Genomic DNA, 18,335 nt, shown 5'->3' on the forward strand with positions numbered 1-18,335 from the left:
GATTTGGAGAAACCAGTTTTGAGAAGTAGACAAAAACTTACAGCATTTATAATGAATAGAGCAATAATATTGGAAGCCACTCAACCTCAAAATGAACATAGAAACTAGAAGCAGGAGTAGGCCATTCAGCCCTTTTAGCCTGCTCCATCATTCATTTTGATCATGGCTGATCATCAAATTCAATATCCTGATTTCCCCCTCCCCCCAGTACCTCTTGATCCTTTTAGCCCTAAGCAACTGACGTTAAAAAAAAACAAGCCAGCATTCAGATTGCCCTGACTGAAGCTGACAATTCCTCCTCTGTACACTCAAAATAGCTGGCTCACAATTTCTACCACCAATATTTGGTGGACGGTACTCGGAACTGGTGGAAATCTGTTGGGCCAAGAAAATAAAAAAATGCCTTTGATGCTCTGATCAAAATCATTTGACTCTGCCTGCTCCTGGAGGAATTTTTAGCTTTCAAGCTAAGACCTGTGTGGGAGCAGATGGGAACTGAACTTCTACCAGTCACTTTCTTATGATCCCATAACTGCCCTGATTTCAAGGGCAAATGGTACAGTAATGATAAGAATCATTGCAGTTTCTTCCTACTATTTCTGCTCAAGTGGATATAATTAAAACAAAACAGTGGGAGCACACTTCAGTGAATGGGGATGACATTCTAAGACATTGCCAAAATAGTTCTTTGGTAAAAATAATATGGATGTTTATCAGCCTATAACCTGAAACATCTGTACAATGGCCCATATGTATCTCACTTTAAAAATACTCCAAGCAATCTGTAAACCGAGATAACAGATAATCGGATCTGGCCAGTTTAAACTACTTCTCACAGTGGGGCTGCTGTACTGGCTGATAACCCTCAGCACTGCTACAGACAGTAGGATGCCATTTCGTGCTTATTGCCTGCTGGGATAGAGGTTCAGATTTGGAGATCGTTTATACTACTGTGTCTCCAGTTTTATCAACAGGAAACCTAGCTCTCCTCCAGCAACTAATTCGATTGCTTTTACACAATAAATTCTTTCAATAATTTAGAACATACCAAGTTCTTTTGGCATGGGATTAATATCATAATTGGTTGAGGTTACAGCTAAGAGTCTCTCTTATTTTCTAAGGCATTTCATTTGTTTTCATCTTTTTTTGTTACAGTCAGACAGCCGATTGGAGAGAGTAGAATGCAACACGATTTTAGGTTGATGTTCAACACTCTGACATGGTCAGGGAGTTGGATGGTATTTGCTAATACAGGAAGATTTCCCTCCCATATCTGGTGTAAGGAAATTGTAAATATGCTCTTTATAGCACCCAAAGCAAAATACCTCTACAATTTGCATTACCTTCATCACTCAACTTCCATTTCTCATGACTCAAAACTTATTTCTTATCATTGTGCCACATATAACGGATACTTATGTAATGTATTCTCCCTGCAGGAACCAAGATTCAGGAGCTTACATTGACCCCTCGGTCACAAGTGGAGTTAGCAGTGGGAGAACGCTTGATACTTAACTGCAGTGCCAAAACTGAGCTCAATGTACGGCTAAACTTTGATTGGAAGTATCCAGGAATGCAGGTACAACACATTAAAGCTTTGTAGCTTTGTTTAGTTTGGAGAAAGCAAATCTAAATGTCACAATGGAACAAATCCACAGAGAGATACAAGATCCTAGGTTCAGTCTTTGATATTACAAGTGTGAGGTCAGTACATTCAATAGGGAAGAAAAGTGAAGTTGAGTCTGTAGTATAAAGTGTTAACAAATGGGATATGCTACTATATGACGTAAATGATTATGTAACACTGCTATGATTCAGTCATGTGCAAGAATCTTGAGAGAGAGGTTGGAATCATGCCTAGGAGTAATGTGCCTACTCTGTAACCTGATGTAGTACTAAATAAGTGTTAAGTTCCCAGAGTATGTCTACAGTCTGTCAAAAAACCAAGTCCAATGCCTATAGTCCAAGACATGAAAGACCAATCTCAGACTGATCTCAGAACATGGTGACAGCAATAGAGACATCAAATGTAAAAAATGCATTGGTTATTGAAGGAATTGAAGGAACCACAGAGTGAAGTAACCTTTGAAGCAGCTCAGAATTTTAGCATAAGAAGGAAACACAATGGGGAGAGAAAATGATGACCATACCTAGTAAGGAGGATTTGCTTTTGCTCCTGCAGAGAGGCCAGCAGTGGGAGTTATGGAAATATTTATTCTCCAGTACTGAGCAGCATCATATCATGATGAAAAGATTCAAAGCTTCAAGTTAGTTCATTTCTTTATGCAGTGGATCAAATAGCAGACAACATTCTCCTAAGGCAGAGCACGCAGGAGTCTGCCACAGAATTTGATTCCATTCTTAAAGCCTTTGACATTTTAACACAAAGCAAAATTTAGTAATTGAATGAGCATGTTTTAACCAGTGCTCACAACAATCTTTGGAATCAATTGGATCTTTCCTAACTGACTTATAGCTGGTCTTACCGATGTGGTGCATTGAAGGATGGGCTAATTCATGATCACATAGTCATGGGTACCCAGAATGAAAAATTATCTGGCTTTCTGTGATGACCCCACATTGGATCAAGCAGTTCAATTTGTGACACAGGCTGAGCTTCTGGCAATTAATCAGGCTAGAATTCACAGTGGCTCCAAGGATTCACAGTCTCTATAGATTGGGTAGGCTCACGGGCCAAAAGCCTCACCCGTACCAAACTCCCCAAACCAACTGAAAGGGCAGGAAAATCCTTGCCAGCAACCATTTTGTGATGCTTGCATTGTGGTATGAAGACCTAGCACAGATGCAAAGATTTCACACCATGTAACACGGATTGCTTCCAGTGTGGCAAAACTGGAACATTTCAAGCATTCCTGCAAATTCAGAAATTTTAATTAAGTCATAGATCAACAAATATTTATGAAACATATTCCCCCCAAGAAATGTAAAATCCAAAAAAGACAACATTACAGAGTTCCTAGAGGAAGTAGATAGTCTTGATCCAGACTACTGGATCAAGATACTGGTTAAAACATACTGGTGCAGCTGTTAAGACTAGCAGATTAACTCAACTAGTTTCAGCCAATGACCCTTCATCCATCAGAGATCAACTTACAGGATCAAAGCAATATAGATCATCCAATCAAAGACAGGATTATTGCCCCTCTTAGCTACAATTGGTGGTTCTCTCTATGTACTTCACAATCAGTGTACATCCTGTTGAGTGGCAATGTTGGTGTACTTCTAGGAATTCTAGACAAACCAGATGATGCTTATCATTTGACCGACTCACTTTCTTTCATGCAACAAAACCAACCTTCCTTTAGAAGCAGTAGAAATTCATTCTTCAGAGGCTGTGGGTGTCTAAACACTCAGCAGTCTTTGTTCACAGAGACACCATCTTCTAGACCTAGGGCAGACATAGAAATTATGAATCTCCCAGTTCATCACAAATTAAGGGCCAAGATGGGGTTTACTGAAAGCACTGCAGCAGATGGTGGACACTCCCATGAAGACCTGTTGAACCAGAATTGGCTCTTCCTAAAGAGTGATGAGGAATAATTCCTTGTTACACAGAATGATCTCTTGGAAGTTGATGTCTTAGGGAATGATTCATTTTCCCATTGATGGATGCATCTTATGACATCTCTGTTGTCCTTTTGGAAAAATCAGCTGTGATTTTAGTAGCTGAGCAGCATTCATACCTTAGGTCCATTGAATCTATTGATCTAATGCCTACTTTTTTTCATGAAAAGTCTTCCACAAAAAATTCTTTGTCTGAGTGCAAATTGGAGTCCATAAAGGATCACCCTGCTAAAGAGCTAGTACCTTCCCAGGGTGAATGTCCCAGCTGTAAGTCTTCTTTTCGAAGCGCTGGAGGTCAGCGCAGAAGCTGAAGCAGAAACCTGGTATCAGTTCTGAAGCTGCAGAATCCTGTACAGCAATTTTGTCGCAGAGTTAATTGTCTACAGGAAATTCATCTTATTACAGAAGATGAGGCTGTCTTGTTTCCATAGTCTCAGCAGTTCTTCCCATTGTCCATAGCGGAGCAAGCTCATAAAGAGACAAGTGTGGCTCTCTTACCACTGCTGACTGAAAGAAGATGGTTCTTCAAAAAATATCATTGAGGAAATCGTTTCTTCTACTTTACCTGACAGTTTTATAGGATGTATTTCCCTTTGTTGCCTAAATTCATTGAATCTCAGATCTTCAGTGCTTTCTCAGTTGCTCATACAACAATAGATGACACAGCTGTGACCATATTCCCTGGAGTTGAAGATCATTCCCTTATGAAACTTCTTCCCAGAGTCCTTTGAGGAAGCAACACTTCTTCACTTTTAGACCCAGAGGGTCCAAAATTTGATTCCTTCAGTTTTCTCCTTTAGATCAGTCTTTCATTGAGTCTTTGCAATTCAGCTACCCTGAACCTGCATTCTGCTTTCCAACAATGCTGGTATCATTGATGATAATGTGTTGTCCAAACTGCAAATGACGATGTCTAACTAGATGTATGTCTCCAAGATGGTTTCCCTAGGGACTGAGGATACTGAGGAAGACTGTAATCTTCACTGTGAGCTGGGGAGGGGAAGAGTATGAGTTGGAGTTGGTTAGCAAAAAGGGAATTACAGAAATATAATTCAGATAGTTTGTTTCATGCTGTTGTCAAAAAGTAGGAGAGCCTACTTGGGGGAAAGTTTCCTATAAAGGGTTAATGGATGGAATATGTTATTATATGATGTAGATGATGATGATTTACCAGTGATACTAATCAGTCACATATTGAACATTTGAGAGAGAGGTTGAAACCATGCCCAGGAACTACACGGCCTGCCATACATACTTTGTTACCTGCTTAGGTGTAGTACTAGCAAACATGTGTTAAGCAAACACCAGAGTATGTCTAAAGTCCGTCTGTATGCAAGTTCCATGTCTATAGTTAAAGACAGAAGAACCAATCACAGAACAAAAAAAATTAGGTTGGAGATAATCATGTCATGGTAGCGATAGGTATAGAACTTTTATACAGTGGCCAATCTGTTCGAGGTGCAGGTGTTGAACAAAGAAATTATAAAATAGCAAATCAATTAGATTGGAATATCAAATGAAATAGGATTGTTAATGAATCCTTCTTTTGCTGTACATTCAGGTGAAAATCTCCAAAAGCTTTTCAAGTTACATTATTGGGGGCAAAACTGATTTGATGTATTTTGTAGTTACTTAATATCCTTGAATTTGCATGAGAAATGTGGAATACATGTTCAGTAAAATTAATTGAGTTGCATTGTTCAACCCGCTCAAATGAAAGTGAATAAATGTATGATTGAGAGCTGATTTTTGCCATTGGGATAGGTATAGTTTGGGGTGGTCAAATTCTTCATTTGGCATTTTCCTTTGCAATTGCGGCGGATGATGGTAATGTCCTCTGAGTGTGACAGCAGTTCAGAATTAAACAGTTCAGAATTAAACAGTAGAAATATGAGGGGCCAGAGTTCAATATTAAAAAAGTTGGAACCTGAACAATGCACGCCATTATTTATGTGTACGCCAAACAGCAAATGTGGTCCGTTTGACCAGTCCAGGAAAAATAATTTTCTCGTTTTCCTGAATTTTGACCCCCTTTTCTGACAATTATACATACTGGCTTCAAAAAGAAGATCCAAACTTGAATATCAGTTGCAATTTCAAGTTGTACTGTCTAAATCTAGCAAGATATTACATTAAGGTAAAATACTCTCATTGCTATCATAAATATTTCATTCAATTAATTTTGATTTTCTGAGCATGCCCAAAAGGACAGACTTTCTTATTGCGCTGTTCTCAATATGGAAAGAACTCACATTCATGTTGCATGATGTCGTTCCCCAAAAGAATTATTCATACTTCTAAAACATAATTACTTATTATGAGGTAATGTGGCAGTCAGTTTACACACAATCAAGTTCTACAAGCAGCAATTGAGATAATTGACCAATTAATCTGTTTTCATGGAGGGTGGGAGGAATGTTGGTCAGGATGCCAGGACAATATTCCACTTTTTGTCATGGGCCCTTTGATCCATTTGATTGGGGCAGACAGGCCTTCAGTTTAATATTGAATATAAAGGCAACACTTTTGATAATTCACACTTTCTCAGTATTTTACCAAAGCAATGTAAGTAATACAGTTTGAGCCCTAGAATGGGGTTTGAAATATTTTGCTTCAGCAGTAACGATACTACCTAGTGGATCAAACTGACACATAAGCAGCATTCATATTATTTAGATGATCTGCAACCTCACACTGTAATCCACTTCAGAAAATATCCAATAGATATTGAAACACACTTAACTGGGTCCAGCTGTCAAAGCAGGTGTCAGCCATCGCATCTTGTGTCCTCCCAGTTGTTCCGGGGTTTAACCTGCAAAGCTAAAACTACAGCTACTGATTGAGCTGCCCGAGATCCTTTGTATCATTTTAAAGACAGACTCTGCTGCCAATTTCTGTGAAGCTGTAGTTTTGAAATTGCTTGACGCACAAATGCGAGTCCCCTTTAAGCAGCTGTAGAAGCTGAATGCATTGGTCGTCTCCCTCAAGGAAGAACAAAATGGCTTGTCTGGATACTGTTGGGGAGAGGGACAGAGTCAGGGTGAAGAGGAGTCTTTGGTATTTGCGGGACCAGGGGATGCTTATGATAGAATGCGATCCTCCTATCGTAAATTGTACTCCCGGCGCCCTCCTGTTGTCTCTCTGCCCAGATGTGGTTGTGCAATAACCTTATTTATGATGAGTTAAGGCCCTGTTACAATAGAGGGTCTGTAGTCAAATGACTTGATTGGCTGGTGTCCCTCGGCCACCCACGTGATGGAGCGTGGAGACACTTTTATTTATATATATTTTATAATTTATTCGTCCTTTCTTGCCGAGAGCTCACCATACTATTCCTGTCACTTGGTATCCCTGCTGCTCGAGTTCTCCATTTGATGCTTGGAATTTTTGGAAGTCTAGAGCTGCCCCCCACCCACCCACCCACACACATTCACACACATCCAGAGATCTAAATGATTAACTAACAGCACCAGAGGATGGAGCACAGTCCCTGGGCTATCACTCTTCTTACCTGGAGAAAACTTCCTCCAAAAGCTCTTCTTGCACTCTGCCCCTTTGGGTTGCAGTGGGTGAAATTTGGCTTGTTTTATAGCTCTCGTCCTCAAGGAGCTCATGGGATAAGTTTTTAATCCTTGCACTGAATCAAGGAATAGGTTTTAAGTACAGACCAGCGAACTGAATGTTGATCCCCAGTCCTAGCTGAGATTATGAATCTCTCCTTGAGATGGATAGCACTCCTGGGCTATCCGGATTACTATCCAGTGACCTCTATATGATAAAGGGCACAGTGGGGGTGTTAGGACATGAGCGATTGGACATTGTGATACTACCTATTGTGGAATAACCTGATGGCAGTCACCCCAAGACTTATAGGTACTGAAGGACCCCATAGAATAGTATTCCATGAGGAAGGGTGGAGAAAAAATGGACAGAGGCTTGAGATTCAGGTTTTATGAAGTGTTTGTTACTCATCATTAGGGATCATGGCTTTGATAAAGCATTAATGACCCTATCCTATATTTGGACACTTTAGGACACTTACAGTCTTTTCACTCGTCCAGTTTGCAGGAACTTTGTAGTGAACTGTTTGTGGGAGACCAGTTAGCCCAAGAATACCTATAGCCTACAGCCCATGTGAATCTGGAGTCCTTTTGGATCAGAGATGTGATTCCCTATTGGTTCCATAAAACAGTAGACCGAGGTCGTGGGGGGGAGAGGGGGACTGGTGGTGTTGAAATGGCGGCGCGGGCTCGTTGGGCCGAAGGGCCTGTTTCCCGGGCTGATTTTGTTCTATGTTCTATGTTCTATGTACACTAAGTGACTTTTTGTTAATTATTACAGAATAGACACTCAATCTTCCATGCAACAAAACTAGAAGTACCCACAGGACTGGTACTCTCAAGCATTCTTATTATAGACAATGTGACAAAAGGAGATGAAGGGACATATTTCTGCAGTGCTTCCAGCGGAGTTATGACAAAGGAGAACAGTACCGACGTTGTCATCCATGGTGAGATCTGCTGTTTGATGTGCTGTAAAACATTTTTAAAGGAAATCATTATTTTATAACCATTGAAGGAAAGGATATACTTTCATTGATAAACATCATTGGTAACTGCAATTCTGAATCAAGAATTCCTACATCAAATGAACTGGCCAGTTAAAGTCTGAAGAACACATTTGTCATTTAAAAATCCAACTCATTCACTTGTTGAAAAGATGGAGCCATCACTGACGAGGCATTTACTGCCCATCCCAATTGTCTTTGAGTAGGTGGTGATGAGCTGCCTTCTTGAAGGTACACCCACAATGGTTTTGACGGTGAAGTAATGAAAAAAGTCAAGATGCAGTATGGCTTGAAGGGAATCCTGTAGATGGTAGTATTTCCATGTGTCTGCTACCCTTGTCCTCCTAAGTGTTAGGGTTGCTCCTCACCTGTCCAGCATAATCTATCTGAAAGCTTTTGTCTTCCTACCCACCTCTCCCAGCCCTCTCACCAAGAAGAAGAGTTTATCTGTGTATTGTTTATATACCTAGAGATAAGGTGGTGCTGCACCATTGGCAACATGGGATTTCACATTGCTCATTGTTTGTGATGTAGTTTAAAGTGATGTAGTTTAATAACTGTTAGTTATTTGTGTGTGAATTTTAATAAACAAGCTGTGTACCTGCAATTAATTTTTGAATAGACAATAAAATTTGGATTGAATTGAAAAGAGAGAATTGCTGCCTTGGGATGGCTCCACTTTAACAGCAGAACACCTAGAATAATGAAAATCTTGCTTGACCGTAAGAACCCTTATGAGGGGGTAACAGCAGAGACTAGAAAATGGCAATGCAGTCAATAGAATTTAACTGGATTTACAAAAGGTCTTCAGTCAGGTACCCTGTTATAGGGGAGGTGGTGGCATTGTGGTATTGTCACTGGACTAGTAATCCAGAGACCCAGGATAATGCTGTGTGTACCTGGGTTCAAATCCTGCCATGGCAGATGGCGAAATTTGAATTCGGTACAAAAAAATTGGAATTAAATCAAAGAATACTGCAGTGCAGAAGAGACCCTTTGGCCCATCGAGTCTGCACCGATGCATGAAAGGCCCTGGCCTGCCCACCTAATCCCACGCGAGCATTTGGCCCATAGCTTTGAATGGCCTTTAGAGGTCTAATGATGACTATAACACCATTATCGATTGTCATAAAGACCCATCTGGTTCATTAACATCCTTTAAGTGAAGGAAATCTGCCATCCTTATCTGGTCTGGCCTACATATGACTCCAGATCCACAGCAATGTGGTTGACTCTTAACTGCCCTCTGAAATGGCCAGTTCGAGGACATTAGGGATGGGCAACAAATGCTGGCCCAGCCAGCGATGCCCACATCCTATGAATGAATAAAAAAAATAGACTAATGAATAAGGTCAGAGAATGTGGAGTCAGTGGACAAGTGGCAGACTGGATTGCTGGCTGGCTTCAAGCTAGAAAGCAGAGATTGGGAGTAAAGCATAGTTATTCAGAGTGGCAGAAGATGATCAGTGATGTTCCACAAGGATCAGCGCTGGGACCCCTGCTGCTTACAATTTATATTAACGATTTGGCCTTTTGACTCAAAACCACAATTTCCTTGTTTCTGCATTACACCAAATTGGCCTTATAGTTAAAATTGTAGAGGACTGCCACAAATTACAAGGGGACATTTGTAAACTTGCAAAAAAACCAAATAATTGGAAAGTGAAGTTAGCACAGATAAAGATGAAGTCATACATTTTGGTAGGAAGAATAGGGAGTAAATGTATTCTCCAAGTCACTCTCCATCCTGACTTGAAATATATCGCTGTTTCTCACTGTCACTGGGACAAAGGGTGGGATTTTACAGCCTTGCTCAAGCAAGACTGGAAATTCCCATCTGAGGTCAATGGTCACTTCTGTTGTCTGCCCTTCACCCACTCCAATTCTGTGGTGGGTGGGGTGGTAGAATTACAGCAAAAGTTCTGGAACTCTCTCTTTATCAGCCCCATGATACACCTCAAGGACTGCAGCAGTTCAGGAAGGCAGCTTGCCACCCAAGGAAAATTCTCAAAGGAAATTAGGAACGAGCAATAAATGCTGGTCTAGCCAGTGACCCCCAAACCTCTTGAATGAACAAAAAAACCAGCCCTTCCTATAGTGAAATAAAGTACTCGGCTGATAAACCCACCAAAATGTGTATGATGTACCCACCAAAAAAACCTATGGATACTCCCATTATACACTCACATTTGAAAAGTGACTATTTGAATGAAGGACATGAAGGGGTCTGGCATCCATATTCCTGCCCCCAACAAGATGTGTGATCAGAAGAGAGGGAAAGATAAACCAAAATTAGCAAAAAGTTAGTACATAGACTAATTTGGAATTCCTATCAGCTGAAGACAGAGTAATAAAGAAAAAGGAGTTGATGCTGTTTAAAGGTTAGCCGAAAAATGTACTTTTTGGCCACTGGGGAAGGCTTCCAGTGCTTGTTTGGAGAATTAAATTCCTGGCAAAATAAAACTATTCCTTATAATGATGACTTAGCACTCTTCATTTCATTCTGACAGGCTGATTTTCACACATTTTTTGCTGAACGTTAAGATTTGTTTTCTCAAACTTGCTCATACAAATATAATGAAGAATGCCGCCTTACACAAACAGTGTCAGTTCTTCTGGTGCTCAGAGAGTTACAAACCTCATGTTTTCAATAAGAACACTAGCTTTTTGGATCTGACTTTGTTTTCATTATGTGCTTTCAGACAGACCCTTCATCTTCATAGATCACAAAGCCAGGTCGATAGTCGAGGCAGTGCTGAAAGAAAGGAATGTCAAAATTCCAGTGAAGGTTACAGCCTATCCCCAACCAGACGTAAAATGGTAATTGCTAAATAAATGATGCAAAGAAATAAAGAGACTTACTTTTTCAGAATACTTTATCATAATTTCAGTTATATATGGTGGGGCATTTTTAGTATTTATTCTATTACATATAATTGTCAATGTAATGATTATTATTGGCATATTTACATTCAATAGAGTGCCCGTGAGCAATTACTGAAACAGAATGCATTCCAATTGAACAGTGAATTCCTGCACTGGTTTCTCAGTGTTAAACATTTTTGGTGTAGTGCACCAATCATCAAGAATAATTTTTGTAAGAATTTCAGATATTTTGAAATCTGATATTAGATCAGTGATTTCTGAATTTTTAAGACAAATATTCTTGGGAGGCAACGCAGTGGGTGATAGGTTATCAAGGATAGGTGGGATGCAGATTTGAGGTGACTATCAGACCAACCATGATCTTATTAAATGACAGAGCAGCCTGAAGGGACTGAATGCGCCTAGTTTGGGGGCGTTTAAAAGATCCGTGGATAGGTTTATGGATGGAAAGGGATTGGTTTAGGTTAGAGAGTCATTGCTTTTTAATTGGTCGGCACAACATCGTGGGCCGAAGGGCCTGTTCTGCGCTGTAATGTTCTATGTTCTATGTTCTATGAATGGCTCACTTCTGCTCTTTGCTTATATGAATCAATTAACAATATGCATTATTTTTTACTGCTAGTTAATTTAAATAATGCAATTGCCTGTACATTTATTAATGCAAATAATTCAATAGTAAAACTCACTTTCTTAATATCACCATTGTGCGAAAGAGCAAGTCATAAAACTGCACAAACCTTTTCAATGTATTTTGTGCTTAATCAACCGTCAATTCCTTATTCATTGACAAAGCCACTGAATTGTTTATTATTGCTGTAATGCTGCACATATTTTATTGGCCAATTTCTAATGGCTGTTCTATTAGTGCTGAAAAAGACTTATTGCTGTGTGCCTCACAACAGTTTCTAATGGTTTGGGTTTTTTCTAGGACCAAGAATGGAAAGCTAATTAGCAATGATCAAGCACATTATAGGATAAAGCAAGTTGGGTATACATTAATCATCAGTGATGTGACCGAGAAGGATGCTGGGAATTACACAATCATACTTACAAATCCAATGACAAAAGAGAAGCAGCGTCACACAATCCAACTGATAGTAAACGGTAAGAAATGCAAAATTCAGTAATCACAAGTATTCTTTTTAAATTGAAAATTTCACATGAAAGGTCAAAGTCATTAATGTAGGACACATCACTAAGATCGGAGGAAAGATAAGATCAATCAGATAGTAGCTTTTTTAAAGCAAATAGATTATAGGTCTAAAAGAGCTTAGGCACTTTGCAGTTTTGAGAAGGATGAGCACTGAAGATAATTTGCATGGAAGAGGTATACTGAGATGTTTCTCAGTATTGAAACTCATTGCATTGGTGCTTGTCCATGGGATTTCACCATACCAATTCAATATGGAATAAAGACTTTACTATTATATTCATACTACATGCAGCCAATGCTTTTCTTCTGATACATAAATTCACATATGTGATGCAAAAAAAGAAATGGCAAGGTGTCCCTAACAAGAGTATTTTATTTGAGTTACAAAAGTATATTGAATGCATCCTTAGTTTTAAATTTGATAGATTGATATGAAAGTATGGCTTGTTCGCATGCCAATGAGTTTGCATTTTTATTCCACAAAGCACCAGATATAAAGCTTATTGTGATTGCATTCAATTTTGACTGGGGCACCCAAGATGGTGGTGCTGGATCAGCACTTTTCTATAGTCTTGCATCTGTTGGTCAGTTTAAACTGGGGCACTAGGGGAGATAGTGGCATAGTGGTAATCTCACTGAACTATTAATCCAGAGGCTTAAATCCCACCATGGCATCTTGTGGAATTTAAATTTAGTCAATGTAAAAAAAGAAATCTGGAACTGACCTGCTTGCCAGAGTAATGGTGACCATGAAGTAATAATTGTTGTAAAATTCCATTCTGTTCATAATGTTTTGTTGGAAAGGAAATCTTTCAGCTTTACCCAGTCTGGCCTACATATGACTCCAGATCCACAGTCATGTGATTGACTCTTAAATGCCCTTTGAAATGGTTTAGCAAGCTACTCACTTCAAGGTTGGGGAGAGACAACAAATGCTAGTTTTGGCAGTGATGTCCACATCCCATTAAAGGGGAAAAATTATTGTTGGACCTTTTTTCCTGGTTGTTCTGGTGCTTTGAACAAGTCTAGCAATTCAACATTTATTGCACATTCCTGGTTGCCCTGAGGTCATTAAAATGAGTAGTATAATGTGCAATTGGAGTCAGGTATACAACGGAGCATTAGGGGTCTCTTTCCTGAAACACATTAATGAACTAGCTGGATGTTTATGGCATTTAACAGTTTTTATGGCATTTTCTTTGATTTGATTTATCATTGTCACATGTATTAGTATACAGTGAAAAGCATTGTTTCTTGTGATGTATACAGACAAAGCACACCGTTCATAGAGAAGGAAACTAGAGAGTACGTGCAAGTGCTCTTCCAGTATTAGCCCAGATATAGCCCAAATATTAAAACATTTATTGTATTAAACATTATAATTTTCCAAAGAAGAGATATGCAGACTCAAAACATTAACTTTGGGTGGAATTTTTCCATTTTTTGGCAGAGTGATGCAGTGGGTTGGAAAAACTGTTAAAGCTACTGGCCATAGCAATGGCTTTGTATTGTCGAGCACTTAGTTGGATAAAGTTGAGAGGGTGGGTCCCACAACATCACACTGGCTGTGCCAACAATTTAGGTTTTAAAAGGGCAGGGTACCATTTTAAAGGGCACGACAATACAGAAAATTAAAAATAGAACACCCCCCACCACCCCCCCCCGGAACACTGTCATCCCAAGCATCAGCCCCCTCCCCTGTCACCCCACGGAATAGCCATCTCCATGGAATATTTTCCAATGAACAGCTTCTCCCACCATGGAACATGTGTTGCTTTCCCCACCACACACACATGGAACACCCCCCCACCCAACACCTTCTTCCACCATGGAACGCCACCCCACCGACACACACACACACAAAGCCCCTCAACAGAATGTCCACCATGCAGCTTCTACCCACTCCATGGAACATACCCCCCACCATACACATGGAACACCCCCCCCCCCACCCAACACCTACCTCCCCCCATGAAACACTACCCCACCAACTCACAGAATGCCACCACCCCTCTACAAAATATCCCCCATGCAGCACTTACCCACCCCATGGAATATGCTCCCCACCCACACACATGGAATCCCCCCCATCCAACACCTATCTCCCCCCCCTCAAAACTCCTCCGCAGCACTACCCCTGGCACTGCCTGTACTATGTCATGGCCACTGGAACTGTCTGGGAAATGCCAGTGCTGCAGTGCCCAGAAGCAGAGCCAGGGCAGTGCCTGAGTAGTGAATAGTGGTGTTGTCACTGAATTAATAATCCAGATATCCAGGGTAATGCTGTAGAGACCCCACACTTTGGCAGATGGTGAAATTTGAATCCAATAAAAATCTGGAATTCAAAGTCGAATGATGACCATGAAGCCATTGTTGATTTCAATAAAAAAAATCTGAATCATTAATGTCCTTTAGGAAAGGAAACCTGTAGTCCTTACTGGCCATTGTAATTCCAGAGCCACAGCAATGTCATTGATTCTTAAATACCCTCTGAAATGGCCTAGCAAATCACTCAATACAAGGACAAATGGGGATGGACAATAAAAGTTTGCCCAGTCAGCGATGCCCAAATCCCATGCATGGATGAATTAAGGAAAAGCATCAGGAGCATTGCCAGGGGCCAGTGTCCAGGCATGACCCTCTCCCTTACAAGTGTTGCATTCACCTGAACCCCAGTGGGGGATCCATTTACCAGGTGCAAGCTGTGGGAGATCTGTCATGGTTCACGTCATGAATGGATTATATATGATATATGAAAGGAGGGATTATTGGGTTTAGGAACCTGACAATCAGATGTAAATGTGTGCTAATGGACTTCCCGATGGTGCACATCCATTACATAATTGGTGGGGGAGGGTTTGGGGGACAATCGCGCTGGGAAATCCTGTTGGTGTAAATCGTGTTTAGGGCTTCTCGTGGGATATTCTGCTCCCAGTGACCATCCTGCCCACCAAAAACAGGAGCGGAAAATCCCCCCTTTTTTTGCTTTCTCCACAGTTGCTGCCAAAGCTGCAGAGATTTTCCAGCTTGTTTTAATGATATAATTTCCTGTGGTGGAATTAGCACTCAGAACCTGTGGATTGCTTAACCAGCATCATTTATAATCGTTATTCTATTCAACAATCATGTTGAATATTTATTCACAAAATCAAGCAACTTCTGAAAATGTGGTTTCAATATTTTCTGCAGTTCCCCCAAAGATTCATGAAAAAGCTGTGGCTGCACAAAGCGACTTCTACAGTTACGGAAGCAGGCAGAGCCTGACTTGTACTGTGTATGGCATTCCTGCTCCCAGGATTATCTGGGAATGGCAGCCAGCAGAGAACTGTAGCTTCCTCCACCAGTAAGTAATTAATAATGAAGATTTGATTTGATTTATTATTGTCTCATTAACATACAGTGAAAAGTATTGTTTCTTGAGTGCTATACAGACAAAGCATACCATTCATAGAGAAGGAAAGGAGAGGTTGCAGAACCTAATGTTACAGTGATAGCTAGGATGTAGAGAAAGATCAACTTAATGTAAAGAAGGTCTATTCAAAAGTCTGACAGCAGCAGGGAAGAAGCTATTCTTGAGTCAGTTGGTACCTGATCTTAGAATTTTGTATCTTTTTCCCAACAGAAGAAGGTGGAAGAGAAAATTTCCGAGGTGCATGGGGTCCTTAATTATGCTGGCTGCTTCTCTGAGGCAGTGGGAAGTGTAGACAGAGTCAATGGATGGGAGGCAGGTTTGCGTGATGGACTGGGCTTTGTTTATGACTCTTTGTAGTTTCTTGCGGTTTTGATCAGAGCAGGAGCCATTAAAAACCTAAGTATTGATTTATTGTTCTTGATTTATTGTGTGGCTCAAGACTGGGTGGTGCCGATTGTACATTTTCCATTTATCAACTTCTGTGACCACTGAATAATTCCTTGTGAAGCAATATTTCTATACTGAAGCATTAACATGTGTCTATATGTGTAATATATTGTAAGCAGAGCTATGGGAAACAGAGAAGGAACAGATTCAACAGATCTACCGATGTCATAAAATCTAACAAATGATTTGCAATTTGCAATTTTCAATGTTGCAAGCCCTTTAGTACTTCATGAGACACGCCAGTATTTCAATTACTACCAATTTGCAAAATAGTAACTTGCACTATGCAACAATTGAGCTCATAAAAAAAATCTGACTCCGTGTGTCCCTGCAAGATGCATTCATTCTAGAGGAAGTATGTTGATTGATGTTCAGAATGAATGACAGCATCCCACACTAGGCCCAAGAGGCTTTTCTTATCTTGGCTCAGCAGAAGGTCCGGTAGACTTCCTGCATGACAATCCTGGGCAATCTGCTTTCCTGTTGTTTGTTTGGCCACTGACTTCCACTGACTCTTTCCTCCACCACCCCCATTGTTTTCCCTTTCCAATCACGGATGTAAGAATCTTACTGAGGACTGCAGAGGCTTCTCTGTCTCCTTATCTTCCTCAGAAGTTGAATTATCTCTGGCAATGAGCTTCATTTATCAAAGACTTGCTTCCAGAAATAGCTATTTCCTACTATACATCCTAATTAGAAATCACTTGAAGTTGTATAATATTTTGAGATTTGTTTCTATATTTGTTTTGCTGTGTATATAAAACATATATATTGGGTATGCAACATAGGTCCTTTGTTTTTAAGAAAAAATGCTTTCAACCCTTTTTTGGTTTGGAAAAGGAATACTAGAAAAGTTTAACTTCATTTTCATTGAAATAACAATACTTACAAGTGACCCAATAATGCATTCCAGTTTGAATTATATTACTGCATCATTCAATTGTTTGCAAAAACTTTTGCATGTAGATAACACTCTTCATCAAAGCCATATCAAAGTCAATTAACAAATCAACATTCTGTCCTCACTAGTTTAATGGAAGGGAGATATTTTCAAATATCATATAATAACATTAGTAAGATACACTTTTATTAACTTGTTCAAAGTCATAAACTTTCTCATTTCTAGGGAGCCTAGTTTCTTTTGGATAGCATCTGTCAGATGGTTACACTTCACGTGATGCCACAGCATGTACCAACAAGCTGTTCAACCATTAGAAATGAAAGGGTATCACAACCCTGACCACCTCTAACTTCACAAAGCTATCATAGGGCAATCCTAATTACTCTGCAGGAATATTGATGTCAGTTCAAGGTGCAAAACATGGGATAGAGATCTCTTCCCACCTGTTACAGGAATTGTAGCGGATAGGACAGAAAACTCGGCGGATCATGCAAAGGTAGGTTGACCTCAGGTGGGATTTTCTGGCCTTGGAATTCATGCAGCCAGAAAATCCCACCCTAGGACTTCAGTGATCAGCTTCACACCAGGTAGTACATTGGCTCATTGAGGAGAGGAACAGACTCATGATTTGGTAGAAACATACTCATCATTTTATTTTTACTTTGGAGGCCTGGTCCGATGATGATACATCGATTTCAATCTCTTTCTGATAGCTCCCAAGCAGAAATGGGAACACCTTCCAAGTCACCTGAAAATAAAAGTTGGAGGAACATTAAGGACAATGATGGCAGCAACAAGATTGAAATTACAGATCCTCGGACCATGTTTCTTGAAGGGAAACACAAGGTAAATTAACTATTAAAAAATAACAAAATGAAAATAATCAATTTTGTATGCCACTAATTAAGTAAATATATTAAGTTGAACAGCAATATTTACTCAGTAGTTGTGAACAAAGCTAAATAATGCAATCCAGTTTGAATTAATTTGACCAATTTGAGTTATTTGAGTCTTATATTTCAATTCCTTGCTTTTGTGTGTTTCTTTCTGTATGCACACCTTCCTTGGAAGGTATTCTAATATCTCAGCGTATCCTATGCATTTGTTATTTATATGGTATCATTTTTCTGATGTTTCCCACTAGAAGGTCAGCACTCTTGTGATTCAGGCAGCAAATGCCTGTGCTCTGTACAGATGTCGGGCTACGAACAAAGTGGGACAAGATGAGAGGATTGTCTTTTTTCATGTAACCAGTAAGTACAGCGTATCTACTGCAACAACTCATTAAAACAAATCCCATGGAGAGACTAAAGGGTCTACTCTGCATTAAACTTTGAGATTTGAGAAGTAAATGATTGCAAGCAGATAACTTAAATGGTACAAA

The 18,335-nt window shown here is 39.9% G+C and overlaps 1 protein-coding gene across 2 annotated transcripts in view; it reads left to right on the forward strand.

The window, feature by feature from the left end:
- kdr (kinase insert domain receptor (a type III receptor tyrosine kinase)) overlaps nt 1-18,335 on the forward strand; it is a 68,504-nt gene that overhangs the window by 21,043 nt on the left and 29,126 nt on the right. Inside the window, exons 6-12 of one of the 2 annotated variants that reach the window (XM_080187458.1) lie at nt 1,440-1,579; nt 7,927-8,095; nt 10,855-10,972; nt 11,967-12,142; nt 15,381-15,534; nt 17,620-17,797; nt 18,096-18,204. In XM_080187458.1, the coding sequence (XP_080043584.1) occupies nt 1,440-1,579; nt 7,927-8,095; nt 10,855-10,972; nt 11,967-12,142; nt 15,381-15,534; nt 17,620-17,797; nt 18,096-18,204 (1,044 nt within the window). The remainder of the gene's footprint in view (nt 1-1,439; nt 1,580-7,926; nt 8,096-10,854; nt 10,973-11,966; nt 12,143-15,380; nt 15,535-17,619; nt 17,798-18,095; nt 18,205-18,335) is intronic. The other variant, XM_080187468.1, reaches the window with a different exon arrangement.

The sequence above is a fragment of the Carcharhinus amblyrhynchos genome, chromosome 1 (assembly GCF_965287045.1).
Source record: "Carcharhinus amblyrhynchos chromosome 1, sCarAmb.v2.hapA, whole genome shotgun sequence".
NCBI lineage: Eukaryota > Metazoa > Chordata > Chondrichthyes > Carcharhiniformes > Carcharhinidae > Carcharhinus > Carcharhinus amblyrhynchos.